The sequence below is a fragment of the Mustela putorius genome, unplaced genomic scaffold (assembly GCF_011764305.1).
Source record: "Mustela putorius furo isolate JIRA1106 unplaced genomic scaffold, ASM1176430v1.1 tig00000585_pilon_pilon_pilon, whole genome shotgun sequence".
NCBI classification, from domain to species: Eukaryota; Metazoa; Chordata; class Mammalia; order Carnivora; family Mustelidae; genus Mustela; species Mustela putorius.
In genome coordinates this window covers 13,564,479-13,587,570 of record NW_025421424.1, presented here as the reverse complement: position 1 = coordinate 13,587,570, position 23,092 = coordinate 13,564,479, and the positions used below count along the sequence as shown (strand labels likewise).

General features: G+C 38.5%; 1 protein-coding gene across 5 annotated transcripts in view; it reads left to right on the top strand.

The window, feature by feature from the left end:
• The window catches only part of NTNG1 (netrin G1), a 349,817-nt gene that overhangs the window by 181,181 nt on the left and 145,544 nt on the right, over positions 1 to 23,092 (top strand). For all 5 annotated transcript variants that reach the window (XM_045081977.1, XM_045081973.1, XM_045081974.1 and 2 more), the window contains exon 3: positions 18,126 to 18,766. In XM_045081977.1, coding sequence (XP_044937912.1) covers positions 18,126 to 18,766 — 641 coding nt within the window. The remainder of the gene's footprint in view (positions 1 to 18,125; positions 18,767 to 23,092) is intronic.

Genomic DNA, 23,092 nt, shown 5'->3' with positions numbered 1-23,092 from the left:
ATTACAAGCAGGCAGAGAGGCAGGCAGAGAGAGAGGGGAAGCAGGCTCCCTGCTGAGCAGAGAACCCAATTTGGGGCTCGATCCCAGGACCCTGAGATAATGACCTGAGTCAAAGGCAGAGGCTTAACCCACTGAGCCACCCAGGCACCCCTAGAAGTTTTTTGTTGTTGTTGCTGTTGTTGTTGTTTTAATCTCTCCTTCTATTTTCAATGACAGCCTAGCTGGATAGAGTATTCTTGGCTGCATATTTTTCTCATTTAGTGCTTTTAATAGATCATGCCAGTTCTTTCTGGCCTCCCAGGTCTCTGTGGATAAGTCTGGTGCCAATCTAATATTGGCATTCTATGTTACAGACTTCTTGTCCTAAACTGCTTTTAGGATTTTCTCTTTTTCAGTAATACTTGGAAGTTTTACTGTAGATGACGGGGTGTGGACCTATTCTTATTGATTTTGAGGGGGGTTCTCTGTGCCTCCTGGACTTTGATGCTTGTTCCCTTTTCCATATTAGGGAAATTCTCTACCATAATTGGCTCCAATATACCTTCTGCCCCCTGTCTTTCTTTCTTCTTCTTCTGAGATCCCAGTTATTCTAATATTGTTTCGTCTTATGGTATCACTTATCTCTTGAAATCTCCCCTCATGGGCCAGTAGTTGTTTGTTTCTCTTTTGCTTTTTTATTCTTTGTCACTTGGTCTTCTATATCACTAATTCTCTCTTCTGCCTCATTTACCCTAGTAAGAGCCTCCATTTTTTATTGTACCTCATTAATAGCTTTTTTTATTCCATCCTGGTTAGATTTTAGTTCTTTTATTTCTCTAGAAAGGGCTTTTATTTCTCCAGAAAGGGATTCTCTAGTATCTTCCATGCTTTTTTTTTGAGCTTGGCTAGCACCTAGAGAATCATCACCCTGAACTCTAGATCTGACATACTACCAGTGTCTGTATTGATTAGGTCCCTAGCCTTTGGTACTGCCTCTTGTTCTTTTGTTTGTGGTGAGTTTTTCCACCTTGTCATTTCATCCAGGTAAGTATATATGAACGAGAGAATTAAATACCAAAAGGGTGGGAGACCCCCAAATTGGGGAGAGAAGAAAGGGGGTATAAAGAAGTTCAAAAGAAAAATTTGTTTTAAGTTAAAAATATGTATATTCGACTGGTTAATAGAACAGAGCCCCCACTTGGTTTTGGTTGTGTTTTGGTCTTGTGGAAGAAACTACCTCCCAAAATTTTAAAGAAAAACTTATATATATACAAAAATAAGGGTAAGTATGATGAAGGGGTGGAATATGACTGTAAAGATGAAAATTTTTTAAACATTCAAGAAAAAGGAGTTGATAAGTTGGTTGGGAAAAGAAAGAAAAAGAAAGTGAAGAGGATTTGCTCAGGTTGGAGACTAGAAAAAAGCCCTTTGCTAGATTTAAGGTATATTTTGATCTATTAGAAGAAGATATATCCCAGAATTTTTTAGGAGGAAAAAAACCCTATATGTATACAAAAAAATGAAGTTACATACAACAAAGGACAAAATATGATTATAATAATGAAGGTTTAAAACTATTTTTTTAAAGAAAGATATTGTTAAGATAAACTAGTTAAAAAAATTTTAGGGGATAGAGGTTTTCTTTTTAAAGAAGAAAGAGTAAGTTAAAAAATTAAAATAAGAAATAAAATAAAATTAAAAAATTTAATTAACTTTGCAAGACTAAAGAATCATGGGGAGGATGCTTCCATGCTTTGCTTTCCCCTCCTCTGGAATTCCGCTGTTCTCCTTGATCAGTGAGCTTGGTTTGGCTGGATGTTCTTGCTGATCTTCTGGGGGAGGGGCGTGTTGTAGTGATTCTCAAATGTCTTTGCCCAAGGTGGAATTACACCGCCCTTGCCAGGGGCCTGGCTACGTAATCTGCTTGGGTTTGCTCTCAGAAGCTTTTGTTCCCTAAATGCTTTCCGTAGAACTCTGGAGGAAGGGAATGAAAATGGCAGCCTCCCAATCTCTAGCCCAGAGGATCGGCGAACTTGGGGCCCCCCTCCTCAGTGCACCCCTGTAGAAAAGCGCTCAATCAATCCCATCTCCCTGGTCTCTGGCTGCACTCCAAGCTCATCCAGCCTGTGACCAAGCATTTCTGTCTCTGGCACGCAGCCCTAGTTGGAGTCTCCAAACCCAGCAGATTCCTGCCTCCAGAGGAGGAAGGTGAGTCTCCCTGGACTTGCCACTTGTGAGGTCCCTGTTCAAAGAACAGCGGTCCAACTGTGCTACAGATCACAGTTTAAGGTAACCCTGAGCTGAGAGCTCACTCCTTGGCTCTGTCTCTGTAGCCAGCTTCCCTGCTCTACTATGTGAGAGCTCTGCTACACTCAGACACCCCTGATCCTTCTGTGACCCCGCAGGACCTGAGACCACACTGTCCCCGCGAAGTCTCCACCCTCAGTTAGCCTCTGGAGTTATGTCCCTCAGTGGAGCAGACTTCTAAAAGTTCTGATTTTGTGCTCCTTTGGTCCACCGCTTGCCGGGAGCCAGCCCCTCCCCCCATGGTCTATCTTCCCGTGGCTTCAGATTCACTTCTCCGCTTGTCCTACCTTTCAGAAAGTGGTCGATTTTCTGATTCTAGAATTGCTACTCTTTTTCTCTTCGATCTCCTGTTGGGTTTGTAGGTGTTCTCAATGGTTTAATAACTATCTAACTGAACTCCTGCGACCTGATGTCATCTCAGCCTGCTACTCCTCCACCATTTTGCCTCCTATAATCCTCAAATTATCTTATCCATTTTTTTTCTAACTCCCCTTTTTTATAGTGTCAACACACCAGATTGTAGAGATGCTTTTTCTCTTGCCAGAATATTTCTTTTTGAAGGCAACACTACAAATGACTCACAAACAGTCATCATTTCTTTAGATTAGCTTGGCATTTGTTTCATTTTGTTTGATATTTCTTTTGCTGAAATTGTAAAATATGATTTGGCTATCAGATATTAATAAATTAATGCATTTAAAGTTTGGCAACATTTATTTTAAATCTTATACTGTCCACCATTCACTAAGTTGTATAAATATTTTTCCTTACCCTATAGGCTCATGAGCCATCAAATACCGTACTAAAAGAATACTGATCCTGCAGCAAGATAAAAAAGAAGGCTAGCAATAAGGACAATGTGATTTTACACTTTAATATCTAATATTAGATCCAAAGTCCAATATAAAATAATCTAATATTTAAAATTCAATATCTTCTGACTTCCCAGGTCTGAAATCACTTGAGTAGACCAGTGCAATCCATTCAGGACAAGTAAATTTTCCTCTGATATGGTCCTGAACTAATATTGAGGAAGATCTGAAATTGCTTAAAATCAATCCTCATATTGGTTCCTGTTAGTGAGAGTTAACCACAGCAGATTAATGAAATTAGAAAGTGAGAAACAAAGAAGACATTCATCCAATACTTTTAGTTGTAGAGCATCCTGGCTACTAACTGAAAAGATTTAGCCAATAAATACATTTTTTTTTTGCATTGAAAATACCTCCTTTGTTTCTAAAATTACAGTGTAGATACTAGCAACTCACTTTCACACTTAACCCTTCTTTTCTGTTCCATTTCATTTCTTTGCATGCTGTCAACAAACACTGATCATTCTCAAAAGTGCATTACATAATTCTCTTCTCCATTTAAGCTATCTTATTTTGCTTGCTTTCATTTTCAGATTTCTCCAATGAGTGCTTTGAACCCCCTGCCCTCCTTTTGGTTTTTAGCATTCCACACTTCCTAGTAAAATGGCTCTGCCTCAATACTCCATCATAACAAGTATTTCCAAGGTCACTAACAGGTTTGGTTTTCAGGGCAAATCAAAAGATTTTTCTTGCTCTTTATCTTCTTGTGAGTATCTGCCACTATTGATCACACTTTTTTTTTCTTTCTTTCTGGCATTTTAAAGTTTCTTTTTTTTTTTATTCTTTAGGATATTGAATTGCCTTTTCATTTTCTTGGAGGTCAGATAAAATTTTTACTTCTCTCCTTGTGCACACATTCAAATATCTAGAGAGCCCTGACTTATATTTATTAACTCAAATATGGGTTGTAAGCTCCCATAAAAACAGCTCTAACTAAATGATATTTTCGCATTTATGGACAAATATTTTGACTCTTCCTTCTTCTAGCAGAGTAGATCATAGCCTATGTGGTAGGTCCAGAAGAGGTTCCTCCAGAAAATTCCATCTTATAAGCCTGAGTTCTGGAATAACTTATTGATATTGGAGTTGAAAAATTTTTGATTACCTTTATGGAGGCACACAAAGACATTCTTGTTGCAGTTTGATTTTTTGGTATCAGATTCTTTTTCAAGTAATTTTTAAAGATCTTTTTGGTCTTTATGGCTGATCTCTCTTTGTTCTTCCCAAACATGAAAAACACAAGGTTCAGACAATTTTTCAAATTATCCTTATTACTCTGTTTCTCATTTGAGTCTTTGTTTTCACCAGCTGGTCTGCCTGTGCTTTCCATTCCCTTTCATACTCATGCTTCATAATTATCATCATCATCATCATCATTATCAAATTATTTTGGAGAGGTGCTTATTTTCCTTCCTGGGTGCCTGCCCAAAAGAGACCTCAAATGCCTATTGGCATCAATGACAAAAGTCACTTCAAATGACTTTTTGAAACGAATTTGAATTTTTTTTCAAATTTTTGAAATGACTTTTTGAAAAGTCATTTCAAATGACTAGGCTATGAAAGTAGGAAGTACCTGTGTGAGCACTCACTTGCAAAAGGTTTGTTTCCTTCATCACATCTGTTGGTTATTCAAACCAGTATTGTCTGATAGATACATAATGTATCCATACAGCTAATTTTAACCTTAATGAAGGTAAAAAGAAACAGGTAAAGTGATCTTACTAATATGCTTTATCTAACCTAATATATTCAACATAATTATCATTTTAACATGTATCACTATGAAGTTATTAATAAAATATTTTATATCCTTTTCTTTTTGTACAGTCTTTGAAATCCATCACATCTCATTTTGGACTACCTACTGGCTACATTTCAAATACTTAATAAGAACATGGGGTTCATGGCTATCATATTGGAAAACATAGATGTGAACCACTAAAAAGAAGAGAGTGGGTGGAAGTGGAAGAAAATGAGTCTCTATTGCCAGCTTTATTTCAGTTTCTATGGTGTGTGTGTGTATATTTAATGTGTTGGATACTTTAATCTTTACCTGGGAGTAAGATGTAGTCTCTAATGTATACTTGAGCAAATAGGCTCAGAAAAGTTTAATAATTTCCCCAAGTTGATGCTGCTTATAAATTCAAGAGTGTGGATTCAGTCTCAGGCTTGTCCTCTTCCTATCTGGGTTTTAATTACACTGAGTTCTGAGTTGGCTGTCAGGACGGGAGGACTCTGGGTTTAGTCTACATTGACCATAGCTACTACAACAGATTTGATCCTGAGAGGAAGAGTGTTCAATAAAAGCCATCTGGGGATGGTTTATTTATTTGTTACAAAGGGCACCTTGGGACCTTGTGCAGTTACATAGTAAATAATTTTCACACTTCCAATGTACTAGATCACTTCAAAGAACTCAGTGATAAATTATCTGGTGGCACAATGGACCCTGAAAAGGAGACTTTTATGGGATGACAAGTTGTAAGGGTCATAGATGAGAATAGCAGTGATAGTGATGGCAATGATGATGATAATAGTAATTGCTGACATGTACTGAAGTTTTACCATAGGCCAAGTACCATCTTAAGCTCTTTTACATATTAGCTTATTTAGTCCTCCAAAAAATGCTGTGAAAGTATACCCTCATTTTGTTTAAAAATTCCATTTATTTATTTGAGAGAGAGAGAGAGAGAGAGAGAGCATGTGCATGAGTCTGCAGACTCCCCGCAGAGCACAGAGGGGCTGGATCCCAGGACCCTGAGATCAGGACCTGCACCATAGTCACCTGCTTAATCGACTGAACCACCCAGGTGTCCCACCCTTATTATTCTTATTACACGTGCTTGTCTTCACTACAAGAGAGGCTGATGCTGCTTACCAAGAGTAATTACTTGTTCTGCTTATCCAGGCTTGAAAATGACGATTCTTTGCCCAGCATTAATACCCTCATGCATTAGTAGTTTACAGCTAACAAGGCTTATCTTTAAGTTATTGCTCCTATTTTTACTGGGTTCTTTCTACTTCCTAACACTTAGCCTTGTTCACTCTTCCTCTCAAGTTCCTTCCATTTGGAATTTGAACTTTACCTTCTACTCTTTTGTAGGCTACTTTAGGAAGGATAACATAGCTTGTTCATTCCTCAGGTTGCAATGTCCAGCTCTAGCATCTTGTTGAAATACAGTTGGATCCACTTAGCTCCACAGTAATATTCACAGCTTGCTGCACTGGCTCCTGAGTGTTCTATTTTGCCCTCTAGGGTCTTGGGTTTTCGTTTTATAAACCACAGTAATACCTAGGAGACTAGCTGGATGTGTAATGAAGTGGCAAAAACTAAAAGAATTTTAAAAGGATAAGAAGGAAAAACAGAGAGAGATTGAGGAAGCCTATGCAGACCAGGTTTGGGGCCCTGTTGATGGGAGCTTGAAGTTAGGTAGGAAAGATTTGGTGATCAGTAAGTATGCATGTGGAATATTTAGAGAGAGGTGAGGATGGGGGACTTTAAAATATTTTGTTATACACTATAAATAGCATCTCTGTGACATTTTCTTGATTTTCAGTAACATTGGAAGTCACAATAACATTTTGCAAATGGAACTTTGCAGGGATGAGGCAATAAAAGAGTCCCAATCTTATTACTAGCTTTAGTCAAAAACATTATCACCACCATTTTTACTCTGTGCAGGCATTAAACGTGGTGTCACCACTGATTCTTTCTTTTCCTTTTTTCTCCACCTCCAATCAATCTAATTCCTACTGACTCTTCTATTACCTTTCTGTTCAGTTTAATCCAACTCCTTGTTTTCACACAGACATTATTAAAGCTTCCTCCTAGCTTCCTTCCTTACCTCCAGTCTATAGCACTTTCATTATATCCCGCACTGCAGTTGTGGTGACATTCCACTCTTTCTGAAGATGTCTCTGTCCCTATCCTAGACTTTAATGGAAATAGACTCACCAGGCCATAAGTCAATTCTAGACCCTTTCCAGCTCCACATTGAATCTCTTGACCTGTAAGTGAGATCTGAACTAGTGTTGGAGATTTGGGCAGTACTCCTCTAAATAAAAAGAAAAATGAAAGATCATGCTTTCTGTTTACCTGATGTCCCAGAAGTGGGTCATACAGCAGATAGTTGAATTAGAAAATACATAATTGCTTCTTTGATTTTGAGAATGTTCTTATTTTGTTAAACAGAAAAGCTACTTACAGAAACAGCTTATAACATATAAACATTCATTTATATGCTCCTCCTATATTGACTATCTACTGCATGCCAGGAATTGTGTTGGATACAAAGAAAAGTAAGGTGTGTCTGGAATTATTTGTGTACATGCTCTGAGAATTCTAACTCTTGTTTTTTTATTCTTCTTCATGACTTGATTGAGATAACTCCTAATATTGCACTCAACTTGAACCTTTTGTTTTCTCTAGAAGGGAATCTAGAAAACTAATGAAGAAAGCAAACTGTGTATGGGTCACTTGCTCTAAAGACCACCAATGAATTTTTCTTCTCCAGTTAATCAAACACAAAATCTCCCACTCAGTTTTTAGCGCTCTCTAAAATCAACTTCACCTTGTATATTTAAATTTCTCTCCTACCACCTTGCAGCCTCCCAAACATTAGGTTTGTCTTCATCTTTATAGACAAACTTACATGATTTATCTTGAATAGATTCCATGACATTTCTGGACTTCAGTTTCCTCATCTGTAGAATTAGAATACCACCTGCCTTATAGGTAATGATGAGGATTAAATGAGAGGACAATGATAAAGCCTGTCTGACAATTCTTAAACATGAAGTTGTTCAATGATTATTGATCCCTTCTCCATACCAAAAACAGAATGTCTCCCTCACCAATGCAAATCTGAGACATCTTTGAAAACTGAAACTCTGCCTGCTCTAATTCTTCATCATGACTTTCTGGCTTTTGTACTTCTTTTTAACAACACATTTTTACATGTATTATCTTCATATTAGAATATTATTAGCTGCTATTTCATTCCTATATAACCTACATAAAATAGCCCCCTAAAATACATTGTCTTATTTTCAAACTGATACATCCCTCTCAATTTTATCTTGCCTCTACATTATAGCTGATAAGAATCAAACTTATTATAAACTAATCTATAAGATCTAGCATAATGCTTGGCACATGATAGCTGCTTGTTGTTTTTGTCATTTAATTTATTTTGGCTCTGGGAGGCTAACAGTCACTTCCACATTACAAATAAATGAAGATTATATTTATTGTTGATAATACCCAAGAGTTGTTATCAATATAATAAATATTAGTATGTTATTATACATATACACTCATACACACCCCCTCAGGTGGGAACTTGGATAAGAAAATTTAGAAAAACTTTGTTTCAAGGTTGGAAATGCTGAGAAAAGAACATCTGAGGAGAGAAAAAGGAAGGAAATCAGTTGAAAAGAAGAAATAGAAAGGAAGAAAAAGAGTTGTTTTAGTTCAGTGAGCCCCAAAATAACACTAATTATGGTCCAGACCATGCCCAAGTTTTATGAGCCTGGAGTGTATACAGTTCTGGGGGTCCTCTTTTAAAAAGAGAAATGGCAAAACTTCAAACACAAAATTAGGTAGCGGGCCTAAGAAGCACCATGTGGCTCTGAGGCGTAAGCTTCATTAGCTTCCTAATGAATCAGCCTCTGGAACTAGGTAGGATTTTTTAGGACCTCTGTGAGTAGGAAAGCCACTTAAGCTGCAGCACAATAAATGGACACCACTTCCTTCTTTCCCAACAGACTTGTTCTTCACCCATTTCCACTCACCACATCTTACATTTTTCCAAGGGTTTGTACCATAAGGCACTTCTATGACCAGGCATTGTAAAAATTATAACCTCTCCATTCATGGCTTCTTCCCTCCATTTTTATTTCATTCTCCATAATTGCCCGAGAACAAATCAAACCCTTGATGTTCAGCTACAACTATAAACTCAGAAGGATGCTGTGGGTTGGAGAAGTGAGCTAAGGTAGGATGAGGAAAAGAGATCTTCAGCCTAAAGCCATCAGCTGTGGCTGATGGAGAAAAATAGGATAAAATGAACACCAGGAAAGGACTGGGACATAATTGTAGTCATGCCATTTGTCTATGTCCTCCAACCTCACCAGAAGTCCCCATACACACACAGGCAGTCGTGCTGGGAGTTGGACTTCTTGGTTTTTGTTTGGTTTTATTTTGATTTACCCAGTATATGACATTATACCAATTCATGGATGCCAGATGGTTCTTTGAGCTTGGTGATCTGTTTGACCCCCCAGTCACCAGCCTATGGGCACTTCCCTCCCATCTTACTCCATTCTGTCAAACCTACTTAATTTAACCTATTTTCTCCTGTATTCCTGCTTTCTTTATTTTTCTTATATTCATAAATTTTTGTTACATCCTTATTATGTGGTGGTTCTTCTCACAGAACTCTGGTTCAGGGAAAACTAAACAATTGAAATTTAATATGATGAATTGCATGATAATGCATATGGTCCACTGTATGGTACATATAAGTATGCATGGGTTGGTGTGATTGATTCACAAAGTGTGAATATGAGTGAGTAAAAAGAAAAAAGTACAGAGGCCAGACCTTGAAGGACCTTACAAGCTAGGCTAAGGAATTTGTATTCCTCAAGGTGATGTGAAACCCATTAAAAAGACTTAAGAAGGGTGCATGATACAGTCAGATTTGGATTTTAGAAATTCCATGGCAGAAGCTATAAAAAGAATAGATTGCAAAGGATAGTATAAAATGGAAAGAGTTCATTTAAGAAGATGTTACAGTAATTCAGGAGAAAAAAAATTTTTTTTAATATTTAAAACATTAAAAAACTAAAAACATTGGCAGTGTGAACACAGCTGTGGTGACGGGTTGTATCTAGAGAACTTACTTGGCCAGCAAACCGGTTGAGGAAAAAGAAGAAAAAAAGATCATTCCCATGTTTCCTGCTTAGGACATGGAAGAATTTGATGTCATTCTCAGAATCAATAAGAAGGAGGGGCATTTCTAGTACTAACTAGTAATCACTGAGCGCTGAGTGCATGCCAAGGAGATGCTAAACACTTAAAATACATTATGTGATTTTTTTCTCAAGTTAATATCATGAGGTACATATTATTATATTGAATTTAAAGAAGAAGAAATCAAGGCTCTAAAAAGTCAATTCACTTGTCCAAAATTACATAATAGCTAAGTGGTAGAGCTGGAATTCAATCCTAAGCAGACCTAACCCAGAGCCATGGCTCTTAGAAACGTTACAACAGTGTTTAGCAAATGTGGTCCAGAGGCTATCTGCATCAGATTAATCCAGGATAATTGTCAAATTAGGCTCCTGGGTCCGGCCCAGTCTATTAAAGTGGCAATCCTGATGGGTGGAGACAGGACTCACCAGGTATTTCTCATGTACTTTAACATTTATATAGCTACAACAGTACATACTATATATTACAACTTGGTAGAAGGAGGATGGCAAATTTTCTTTTCGTATGGATATTTTAGTATATGGGGCACGCCACCCAGATTGCCATAGGGGTGGAGTGCAGCAAATATTTTCAGGCTGGAATTTGACGCTGGGATGGTTTAAATCACGATTCTCAGTGTTGGTAAAGCTAGTTTTGCTGCAACCTCTCCAAGGTGGTTTGGATGAAGTATCATATTCAGGAAAGGTAGTGGAATGAAATAAATTGTCACTGAGCTGAGCTGTCCCCCAGATCCCCACTCCTTTTCTTGTTCAGTGGTTTTGACACATACCTCCAAATTTGCCCGAAGCATGAAATGTTTTTGCGTGTTTTCCTAAAAAATGCTTGCAAATACTTTTTGCATTTTATTCCATAAAATTTTTTTAATATATGATTAATTTTGTAGCAAGGGTGAAACAGACACTCCAGGAAGTCACACTGTGTTGTTGGTGACTCTATTTATCCTCAAGAACACAAAGTGCTCTCTCTAGGAGCATGTCACCAATTGGAGGATCATGTGATTATCGCCAGATAGATCTAGTCTCCATTCGCAAATTGCAAACCTTTTCTTGTAGAATTTCCATGTTCTTCACAATGTTTTTAACATGGTAGGCAGCCGCTAAACAGCTAATGAATGTGGAAGGGAGGAGTTTGAAAGAAATAAGGTGTATGAGAAATCAGAATAGACTTACCAGAAACCAGTCATTTTTGAAAAGTGCCACATTAGGAAGTTCTCTTCATACCTCTCACGGTTAAGTGATCACTTCAACAGAAGATGCTTTGGTCTTCCTAAACTCTCCTACAGAAAAGCTGGAGGCTTTCAGAAAATGGACATCAAGTGGTTCTTGGACTTGTTTTCCCGTTCGAAAGAGGAAGGAACCAGTTATTGAGAATCAAGTCAGAACTTTCAGGATCCAAAATGCTCAAACCAATTTTCACAGTACACGATAATGTCAGACTCAGAACAATCCCATCTTCGTGATATTTTAACTCCCCTTAAGTTACTTTAACTTAAAATGCTGACCGTCCCACTTCAGCTTTGTGTTACTAACATCTAAGTGTCTGTTTCAAGTTTATCAAAAGGCAAAACACAGTAATTTTAAGTAATTTTTTTTTTAAGACAGAAGATTTTAAAAAGCAATTTCCCTACCTATTATAAACGTGTCACCTCACTATAGTGTTTTTCTGCAGACATTCACTATCTAACTTGATGCCATTACTATTTATTTCTTTTCCAGTCCATGCAAAGTAATGATTTGGCCTGCTATATAGGAATCCGTTTTTGTGGCTCCTATGGCCTGAGAATGTATTTGGTTCCTTCTTAGAAACTTGGTCATCTTGATCTGTGTAGCCTTCACCATTTTGAAAATCCTGACCATAATCCTCTGTGGGAATCCAGACAGGTGTCTATTATGGCCCATAATCTGCAATATGGCCTATAGTATTCTTGTTGCAGAAAGGTTAAGCCCTCCCGTCTTTATTCCTGAGTAAAAAAGTCCACATGGTGTTAGTATCCTCAGGGAGCAGACTGAAACAAGCACCAGCTTCAATCAGGCCTTAAGTCTGTGTCTATGCCAGAAAGAAATCTTTGCGATGAGCAAGGGGCTCCATTAGAAAACAGAACTGTTGGTTTTTAGCTCAGGAGTTACAAAAACAAAACTCTTTATCCTCTATTATGCTTAGAGTGGCCATATTTCCCGAAGCAAAATTTGGCCCTCATGCTCTGGCAAATATAAAGGTACATTTGTCGCAGCACTTTCAGAATGTCTAAAGTTGGGACAGTCCCATAATATTCAAGGCTTTATTGTTATTGTGTGTATACCCCACACTGGGACCCAACATGCCAATTAATGGGGCGGGTTATAAGTGAGATTGCGCTGTAATTGGTAGAGTTTACTGCCCTTGATGTACAAAGAGATAACGAACAACTGGAAACATGCTGCCTTGTGGATTTACCTGAGAACAGGAAGAGTTTATCCCCATAGCTGTGTGTCATCAAGGACTGTCGGTACTGGGGGTGCTGACAATTACCTTTCAGATTTCTGGAGAAGGTATCCACCATCTTGAATTATACATACCTATGGTCCTGATTTCTCTTGTTCCTTCTATCGCCAGCAACAAAGCTGTAAGACCTAGAAGGGGCACCTCAGCCTCAGTGATGAGATTCAGCTCTTAGATTCAGAATAGTCTGAGATCCTTCAGAAGAGTCATAAAAGGAGGGACTTCCTGTCTTACAGCTAGGCAAGAACCCAGTCCCAAAAAGGGATTGGGAGCAGGGGTTCTTAACCACCAAAAATTAGACCAATGAAAGAGAAGAAAAGGAAACCATCTCCTCAGTCCTCAAGATGATAGCCTAGCGCAGCAGTTAAAACACAGTGCCCATGGTTCATCTATCTGAGAGATGAGCAGTAGACTATACTGCCCGTTCCTTTACCCTTTTATAGCCTTGCACTGGCAAAGACAGTGATACCTATTGCAAAGTCACAGTGGAAACAGGTTGGAAGAGCTGTCCCAGGATACTGTTTCTGCTCCCTTTACCTTATGTGTCCTTTTTTTTTTTAACAATTTTTTTAAGATTTTATTTATTTATTTGACAGAGAGAAATCACAAGTAGATGGAGAGGCAGGCAGAGAGAGAGGAAGGGAAGCAGGCTCCCTGCTGAGCAGAGAGCCCGATGCGGGACTTGATCCCAGGACCCTGAGATCATGACCTGAGCCGAAGGCAGTGGCTTAACCCACTGAGCCACCCAGGCGCCCCTCTTTTTTTTTTTTTTTTTAAATGTCACTTAGTGATCAAACAAGCAAGGACGCGCCAGATGCAAATGGGTGTGAAGCAGCGCCACCTCACTGTTTTTCACGATCACTGTAAGTGTTAACGCAAATGCTTCTCACCACGACTTGTAAGTACATGCCTGCTTGACATGTAACATACAGTTCAGTGGCAGACCTCTTAGGAGAATTTCCAACTGTCATTCCCAATAGTCTGCCAAAAAGGTAAAAAGCTTGGAAGGGGAAGTTCCAAATGGTAGGAACCACAAGTTTTATGTTAGTACTGCTTATGTAGGGCTTTCTTTTTTAACTCTGAAAAGTCTAGCAGATCTCGTTTGAAAGGATATGCTTGTCAAAGTATCTCTTGCCAGAAGGAAGGTAATTCTATCAATAGACACCATAAAAATACATCTCAAATTTTTATTTATCCTTTTAAGTTCTGAAAGCACATTAAGGAAGAATAACATTCCACGTTGATTACAAAGTGCTAATTAATAACTAACTTCAGTTCTCCCAGAGGTAAAATATTAACATTGTTTTTTAATGAAATTAAGCATTACAATCTTCATCTTCTAATTGTTATAAAAACATTTAGCAGCAATATCTGTTTAATTATTTAGGCATCTCTTAATGGTGTAAATATTATCAGCGCAGTCATAAATATTTTCTGCTTTGTCCATAGACAATCAGTTAAGGACTGTTGCTTGTAGGACTTAAATTAAGATCTATTTAAAGCTGCCTGCTGGCCACAAAATAATTACTTACACTTGCTAATGCCTGAATCTGTTAGATTTAGCTTCAAGAAGAGTTCTTTGCTTTCACAAGTAGGGGAAAGTTATTTTTCTTATAGAAATTTCATTGTTAATGGTATTAGGGAGGATTAGGGTGGGGTTGAAGTTGTTGAAAATTTAATTAATCTAATCCTTTTAACAGCAATTGTTTTCATATTGATGATTCTCTGTAACAACAGTATTACAGATCACACCCATATGAAATATTTACACAAAATATTTTAGCATGTAATCTCTCCTCCAGCTTTCTTTTTTAGAACAGTAAGGTTTTCAGCTCGATCTTCAGCTTTCTCTTTTTTTCTCAATCTCTTACTACAAATGCAGGCTTTTTTCTTAGGGGACCAAAATGAAATTTTTTTTTTCTCCCTACTAATTTTCTGTCAGTATCATCATCTCTCAGTAAGTTATGTTAATGATCATCAAATCATGACTCTTCTACAAAAGTATGAGGGCTATGAAATAAAAATGGTTCAATTGATTTTGGGGGCGGGGACAGGGGGAATCTACAGCCATTTGGTATAGATTCTCATTAGAAATGATTTGTTTACTCATCCATTTCAATAAATTGCTATGCTGCTGAAATTATCACTAAGAGTAGAGTCAGATGAAGGACAAAACTGTCATTCTGGTCAAACTCTGATCATCTCCGGTGTAAACTGGGAATTGTTCTTAATCTGCTCAGATGTCACATTATCCAAGAGAGACTTTCTCTGACCTCCCAATATAAAATTACAGTCAGTATCTCTCCTCCAACACCATTCTCCCCTTTAATTGGTTTTATTTTTCTCCAGAGCGATTACCTCCCAGTAGCATTATGGGACACGATGTATTTGTTTCTTTAGTGTATCTCCCCCAACTAAAATGGAAGTTCTGCTGAAAGCCAAGACTGGGATTTGTTTAGGACTGCATCTTGAAAGTCAAGACAAGGGCCTTAAATATAGTAGTATAGTGGGCAATCAATAAATAATTATTGCATGCATGAAACTTTTTTCTCATTTTTCAGGTGCCTAAAGCACAAAATCAGTGCAAAGCAATAAAATTGTCTCCTTGTCCTGGCATGCATTTTGATGGCTGACAATTTGATGTAAATGGAAGCATTTATCCTGAGCTGGCTGTCCTGCTGAGCCCCAGTGGAAGGGTGTCCTTGGGGAACAAAAGCAGAGGAGTGCTTTGTATGGCCATGTCTTCATTATAGGGCTAAAACTTTGAGTTGTGCAGTGCTATCTGGCATCCACACGTAATACAAAGAGTAATACAAAGCAGAGTATCTCAAAGGATGTTTTCCAGAGCACCACTTCTAGGGCATAGAAAGAGGGGTTACTAAAGCGAAAAGGAGCTCTATGGCCAATTAAAGGTTCTGAAACTAGGTATTACGTGAAGCTAAGGAAGATTCATAACTTCAGGATATCTCAAATGTATGATAATGTTCATTTGGACTCTAAAACTCTTAGACTCTTCCTTTCTGCTACCAATCTGGTTTCTAAGACCGGGTTCCATCACAAGTAACACCATTGACTTGAGAACTGAAAAAGGTCAGGGCAGGGGCAGGACACATGGGTCTTGGCTCAGTCCCTTACTCACCTTTTTATGTGAACATGGGCAACTCAGAGAACACTTCTCTATGCCTCAGTTTTCTCTTCTGTAAAGTAGAAGAAGAAAGGATTACCTGGGATAATGTATATAAATGGTCTGACCCATAAGTTCTAAATAATGATAGTTATTGTCAACACATTTTACCAAATGTAACAACAAATGCTTTTTAGGTAGATATCTTCAAGTCTATTTCCTAAGACATAAAACCATATATGGGTTTGCTAGGATCCACCCATACCCAGAATCAGCCTGCTATGTCTCCCTCTCAGTCTCAGTACCCTATCCCCCTTTGAGAAAATCTGCACATCGATGGTGAAGTCCAAGAAATGCCATCTTCCAACATAACTTAATACAAATGTCTAATAACTCACCCTGGTGTATCATGCAGAGCTGATTTCCTGTGTTTTGATGCCCTTGACCTCAGATGAAGATGCTTTTGTCAGGAGGAAGGTGGTTGCATCCAAGTTAATGATTGTGCAGATGGCAACATGCTGGTCGATTTTGAAGTGACCATATTTTTTCAGTAAATTTCAACTGAAGGTGTGATTTGTGCAAATCTGACCCCTTCCAGTAAAATGTGCATTTACATATATTTAGAATTTATAAATCTTGACAGATTCCACAATATTTATAGCCCTCCATAAAAAGCCTTTGCCAGTTTTCAGAGCTTTGCATTTGGCTCTCTGGTATGCTTAAGAGAGCTTAAATAATAATAAATTTGGTGATATATTCCACCTGGAACAGAAACTTATTTTCCCCCCTTGGCTTGTTTTGAAGGGGATACTATAAATAGTGCCACAGACGCTGGGATCAGGAATAGGGAATTGAAATTCGAGAGAGAAGTACAGAAACATTTCCATTATCACTGACGCCTTGAATGTATTTTTAAAACAGTTCTGTTCCTCAAATAATGTACCTTCTCTCCTTTCTCCTACCCCATCTCAATTATACTTAAGTCCCCCAAACCTGTTGCCAGCTTTAGGATTCAGTTGCACTAATGGGGAAAAAAAGAGTGAAAGTATTAGCTGACATAGAAATTGCCTCTAGAGAGGACAAAGCAATTCTCCAGTTTCATCTCACATTTCATGGGAGTCAGCTGGTAACTGAGCGTCGAGGTCTAAAGTGTAAATTCATTATTTGAGACCCAGCTCATGCATCCTGCAGGTATGATGAAAAGCTCTCAGTTCATGAAAAAGAAAAAAAAAAGTCTAATTGTAATTACAAGAGAAAGCCTAAGGACAATGTCAGAGGGTCGATTCTTTCACCCATCCATGCTTATAATTACCCAGTAGAGGATTAGGGAGAAATGCCTGAATAGTTGACTCCAAATGATACCATTTATTTTCTTAAACACAAAATAAACAAGAATCAGGGAGCCAGCTGTTTGCCATGGAATCATCTGATGAAAACTGAAAGCAGCCATTAAGTGTAGCATAAGTGGTGTTATAACTTGTTGTGATTCAAGATTTATTTCCAGCTTCTTGTTTGAGTGGAGGGTGAAGGAGACAGCCTTTGTCAGGGCGAAGTAATAGTAACAGCTAACATCCCTGGACAGCGGACTCTGGGCTGGCACAGAGTAACACATTAAGTGGCTGTGACGCATATTTCTCATTAAGTACTGGATTTTCCTGTCCTCATAACTTGGAGCTTGTTCCTGCCCCAAGTCTTTCCTATGCAATCCTCTTGCCTCTAGCTAAAAGGATGGCAGATGTTTGGACCAAGCCCCAGAGCCCATAGTATACCACATTTTAATGATTTGTGGTGAACAAAGTAAATGCTTTAAGAACAGACTTTATGAAACAGGGGCCTGGTTAAGTATGATGGATTTGAGGCAAACCAAGAAGAAGCTGAATGTTATATGGGGGTATTGTTGCCCAAACAGGGCATAGGTATCTACAGTTCATTGCTAATTCTAAAGGTTTGCTCGAAAAATGACTTTTTAAAGAATTGTGCTCTTGAGGAACGTCCTTGAGGCATGGAGGGATTTCCTTGATTTTCTAACGCATCTTTCTGAGAGGACGCTGAGGTGTTGAGCTGTTAGATAGTTGCTCAGTGTCTTTGTGCTTCTGGGGCCACATTATGGGTCTAACACATATGTGATAAATAAACTGTTTTTATTTCTTAAAGCCCATGGAAGGAAACCAGACACAAAAATTACCATATTGCCTCATTTTTTTTTTCAAAGCTTTTAAAGAGGAGAATCCAGTGAAGGCAAATAAAAATGATTATTGCAAACAGGGTCCCACCCTTTCCTTCCTTCCTAGCCTTTTACTCAGCAACAGCAATGGCAAGAGTTGTGTCAAACCAGTGTTTTGATGCACCCTCTTCTGTTCTTCTTCCATAGGGCAACCCCTACATGTGCAATAATGAGTGTGATGCAAGCACCCCAGAGCTGGCGCACCCCCCTGAGCTGATGTTTGATTTTGAAGGAAGACATCCCTCCACGTTTTGGCAGTCTGCTACTTGGAAGGAATATCCCAAGCCTCTTCAGGTTAACATCACTCTGTCTTGGAGCAAAACCATTGAGCTCACAGACAATATAGTTATTACCTTTGAATCGGGGCGTCCTGACCAAATGATCCTGGAGAAATCTCTCGATTATGGACGAACATGGCAACCCTACCAGTATTACGCCACAGACTGCTTAGACGCTTTTCACATGGATCCCAAATCTGTGAAGGATTTATCACAGCGTACAGTCTTAGAAATCATTTGCACTGAAGAGTACTCTACGGGATATATGACAAATAGCAAAATAATCCACTTTGAAATCAAAGACAGGTTTGCATTTTTTGCTGGACCGTGGCTACGCAATATGGCTTCTCTCTACGGACAGCTGGATACAACCAAGAAACTCAGAGATTTCTTTACAGTCACAGACCTGAGGATAAGGCTTTTGAGACCAGCGGTTGGGGAAATATTTGTAGATGAGCTACACTTGGCACGCTACTTTTATGCGATCTCAGACATAAAGGTGCACGGAAGGTAAGAAAACATCTGTCTGACTGGAATGAGAATGGTGGTTCAAAGAAACTGCCAGTATGTTAGTCCCACAGGTTAGAGAGACATGAGCCATTTTCTACTACAACATTTCCTCAGGAACACAGTCTAGAGCTAGGTCTGGAGAAATTTGAGACCCTTCTTACTCAGCAGTAATTTGTGATCCCAGACTCACTGTCACTGAACCTGAACCTGGCAGAATTTCTTAGAATTTAAACAGAAGGGGAGGGAAAAAAAAAAAAGTAGCATCTTATTTGAGTCCAAGGAGCTCCCGAGATCAGGGGGTGGCTCAAATCGTTAAGGCAGTGAAGCCAGGGGGAACAAAGTCAGCTGCTCTTTAAAAGATAACAAAAAACAAGAATACATCTTTCCATTATTTTCAAATGCCAGATAGGATTTCCACATGGTATCTCTCTCTGTTTACATTTCATTGCATTGCACAAAGCACAGTTTCTGAACTGTGAGTTATATCCCTTTAAATTTATTAAATCGGAACCAAAAGCGCTTAGGAAGCACAATGCATTTGTTAAAAAGGAGTGAACTCTGCTTTTCGGGGTTTTCATGGTTATTGCCTTAAAAAGATATGCTGCCACTTAAATATGGACCTGAGGGAGGCTCCCTTCATTTTGGGGGTCAAATACAGATGGACCAGAGTTTAAAACCATTAGCGGTCACCCTCAGGCATATCTTTGGTTTTGATAATACATCAGAGACACACTGGAGCAAGTTTCCAAGAATTTTGAGGATGCTTTTTAATGAAAAACTCAGGTAATAAGAACCAGGACCTCTAAGGTAGAGCTGTTCAACCAGATTTCTTAACTGTGGTATGGTTGGTAACCAAATAACCAATTGACAGTAGTTGAAGCATGAAGTCATTGGTTGAGAAAACCAAAAATCAGTGAGGTATACAGCAAAATTAAAAAAAAAAAAAGAGAGAGAGAGAAAGCAAAGCAATAATCATTCTAAAAATGCTGAGAGAGCTTCAAGTCAGAATAGATGAAGTTAAGAATATAAATGGCCCATAAATCATATAGGTCTGATTAGGCAATCCTAAAATTTAAACAAATACAGCAGGCTCCATTAAGTGAATTGGCATCCAACATTCCTTAAGATAGCCTAGTCCTCAGAAACCGGAGAAGTGTTGAGACTCCCTGGTCTTTCTGAGAGTTCACTCAACCTATCTTTTTGATAATAATATTGTATCTGTACAGTAGAAGGAAGAAGAGGCCACTGATGTTAAGGTGAAAGTCGTAACAGGCACACAGAATGGAGTGGTGGACATGACCTCAATGTGGTAGTAGAGGTTTCAGATTCTGAACTGTGGGAAGCAGCAGGAACTGGATGGATGTTCCTCCCGGGAGAGTCAGGAGTCTTTAGCAAAGGAGCCTCTTTAAAAACTGCTAACTAAGATCTTGGTGACATATGATGAAGATTTCTTGAAAGCAGAATAGTATTTCTGCAAGGAGTAGGCACTGCTACAGCACTGAACTTGGAGGTTGCAGGGTGTAGAGGAAGGCCTACGGATCAGCAGGGCACAACCAGAGGACAATCTGGGACTGGGGCCTGAAATATGAATTGGCTATTTATAGTAAAATGTAGCCATTATTCTCCTAAATATTTTTGTAAGTGATCATCAGTTTCCAGTTCTTCTTCTTGGGGACTACAATATATAAAAATAATGGATGTTGATATTGTTAACCATAGCATTCTATAACAAAGTAACAAGTATTCAGTTCACTTACAAGAATAAGTGTCAAAATTCATAAGCTGAGGTTTGAATTTGAATCCTAGTGTGATCTTCACTGTTAGATAAAATCATCTAATTCAGTTTTCCTGCAGTTTGAGACGTTTATATCCCAGCCAAAATCCTTAAAGTCCAACTTCTGCAAACACTGTCTCATCTTCCACTGGTAAAGAAGTCAGCTGTGTGAAGCTTTTGGTTAGGAAGTAAACATTGTTGGAGTTATTTGTGTTCCTGAACATTCTTTTTTTTTTTTTTTTTAAAGATTTTATTTGTTTATTTGACAGACAGAGATCACAAGTAGGCTAAGAGGTAGGCAGAGAGAGAGGAGGAAGCAGTCTCCCTGAGCAGGGAGCCAGATGCAATGCAATGCGGGGCTTAATCCCAGGACCCTGGGATCGTGACCTGAGCTGAAGACAGAGGCTTTAACCCACTGAGCCACCCAGGTGCCCCTGCACATTCATTTTTGTTTCCTCTGATTATTTAAAAAAGACGGTATAAATATGCTTTAAAGTGACAGGAATTTTTATGCTTTCTCTATGGGGGTCAAAGATACTATCCCTTAAAAGTGGCATGTTAGAAAAGTAGACTGCCACCAGATTTACCACTTTTCTTTTATCTATGATCCTGCTAGTACCCTCCAACTGCATCTGATGGGCTCTGGGGAAGTTGCAGGAGACATCCTCCCTTCTCTGGGACTCACCTCTACCGTCTTTTCCTGAAGCAGCTGGGCAAGAGGGAAAGGTCCAGTAGAGGTGAGCTCCTTCCATAAGGGCCCCCTCTGTCACCTCTAAACTCTGTCCAAATTCCTCAGGGCAAAACTGATGCTGGTGTGTACCATGCTAGGCACCAGATGGCTGGGGTATTTTTATCTTAGGGGTGAGACTAAGGAAGCAAGGCCTGACGGCTCAGGCGTATCTCCAGCTTTTAAGTTATATAAGGGAAATGGAGGCCGTAAAGAGAGCGGTTGAGCAGCCCCTGGTGCATGAGCCTTTCAGTACAGAAGCTCATCTGTACATTTTACCCTTGAAAACTTCAGTAGGATTAGTGGTCTAGGTCATCTGTTTCATAGATAGCAAATCATCTGTAGAAAGATTGAATATTAATTGATGATACCCAAAGGAAGGTTCTAAGGGTTCCTTTTCAAAGACGTCATCAATAGAAACTTTCCAAAATGTAACAGGCCTTTGTCTCCTTCAACCCTCCCTGAAATGACTGCAGCATTTAACATGCCAGTATATGAATATATCTGATCATTATAAGGATACTTTTTGACTTTTTACTCTACTACTACCCACACTGTAATGTGGGAATTGGTGTGAATTATTTGGGCAAAGCGGGCAGATATCCATAAAAGATATAATACAAACAATACAAGATTTTTCAGCTATGAAACAAACACAGGTAGAGAATCTTTGAATTGACAATGAATTCCAATTCTCAGCTTCTCATGCACGTGTGCACACGGCCTTTGTGTTTCATACTGGTTACTATTTGGTGTAAAAGTAATGTTTTGATCGTTATTAGAAAAATGTAGCATTTATGTTCCTTTTAGCATGCCACGCATCACATACCTATTTACTGGTGACAAAAACTATAATCCCATCATAAAAATTTTATGCCTCTTTGGCTGCATACTTATTTTGCTTCCATTTACTCCCTCTCATTGTGTATTTATTAAGATAATGGAGGGAAAAGAGGAAACATGGCTGTTGGCAATCTCAGCGACTCCATAGTACTTACATTGTTCAATAAACCTAATAATCTTCATGGACTAATTCTGACTTATGGTTGTCCTACTTCAGTAAATCAGGGTGATTTTCTCTAGTGAATAATAGACGAGTGCAGTGTGCCAGTACCTTAATTAAAGAGTGGCTCTCTTAGTCTTGATCTCATTTTAATTTACAGGGTAATACTACAATAATATCACTAATGGAAGGTACATTAAAGGGCATCAAGTAGCATTAACTGTATTAAATTATGGTACTTGTGTTAATTAACTGTTGAAGCAAGATGGTTCTAATGGCCAAAAAGGTCGTCTAATGCATAAATAAAATCTACCCAGATGAGAGGTGAGAGGAGAATGAAGAGTAGATAGTTGTTCTGAACATCTTTTTATACAGACAGGGAGTTCCATTCATAGGCTGTTAAATATAGATAATGTCCAAAATGTTTTCTTAGTTACATAATTAGAAATTTTGATTTTTAAATATTTTGTTTCCTTCTAAGCTTTCCATAATTAAATTAGTGGAAAAGTTGAACACTATCTTTGTCAGATGCATAGGTTTTGTAATCTATTAACTCAGCATTGTTTATTGTTTCTTTGAGATGAACAGTTTCAAGAAAGCAATGTGACTTATTATAATAATTGTTAAATCTGAAAGACAAGCGAACATTTGACAATGTGCTCATTTATCTGTAAGATGTGCTACCAGCAATGTATCAGGCTACTGATTTCAGACATAAGATACTAGAAAATCTTTTTCAGCCTCAAAAACTTTAGGATGGAATTGTCAGAACTTTTCTCAGTGACCTAGAAAACTCTAACCCACATCTCCATTACTTGCCTC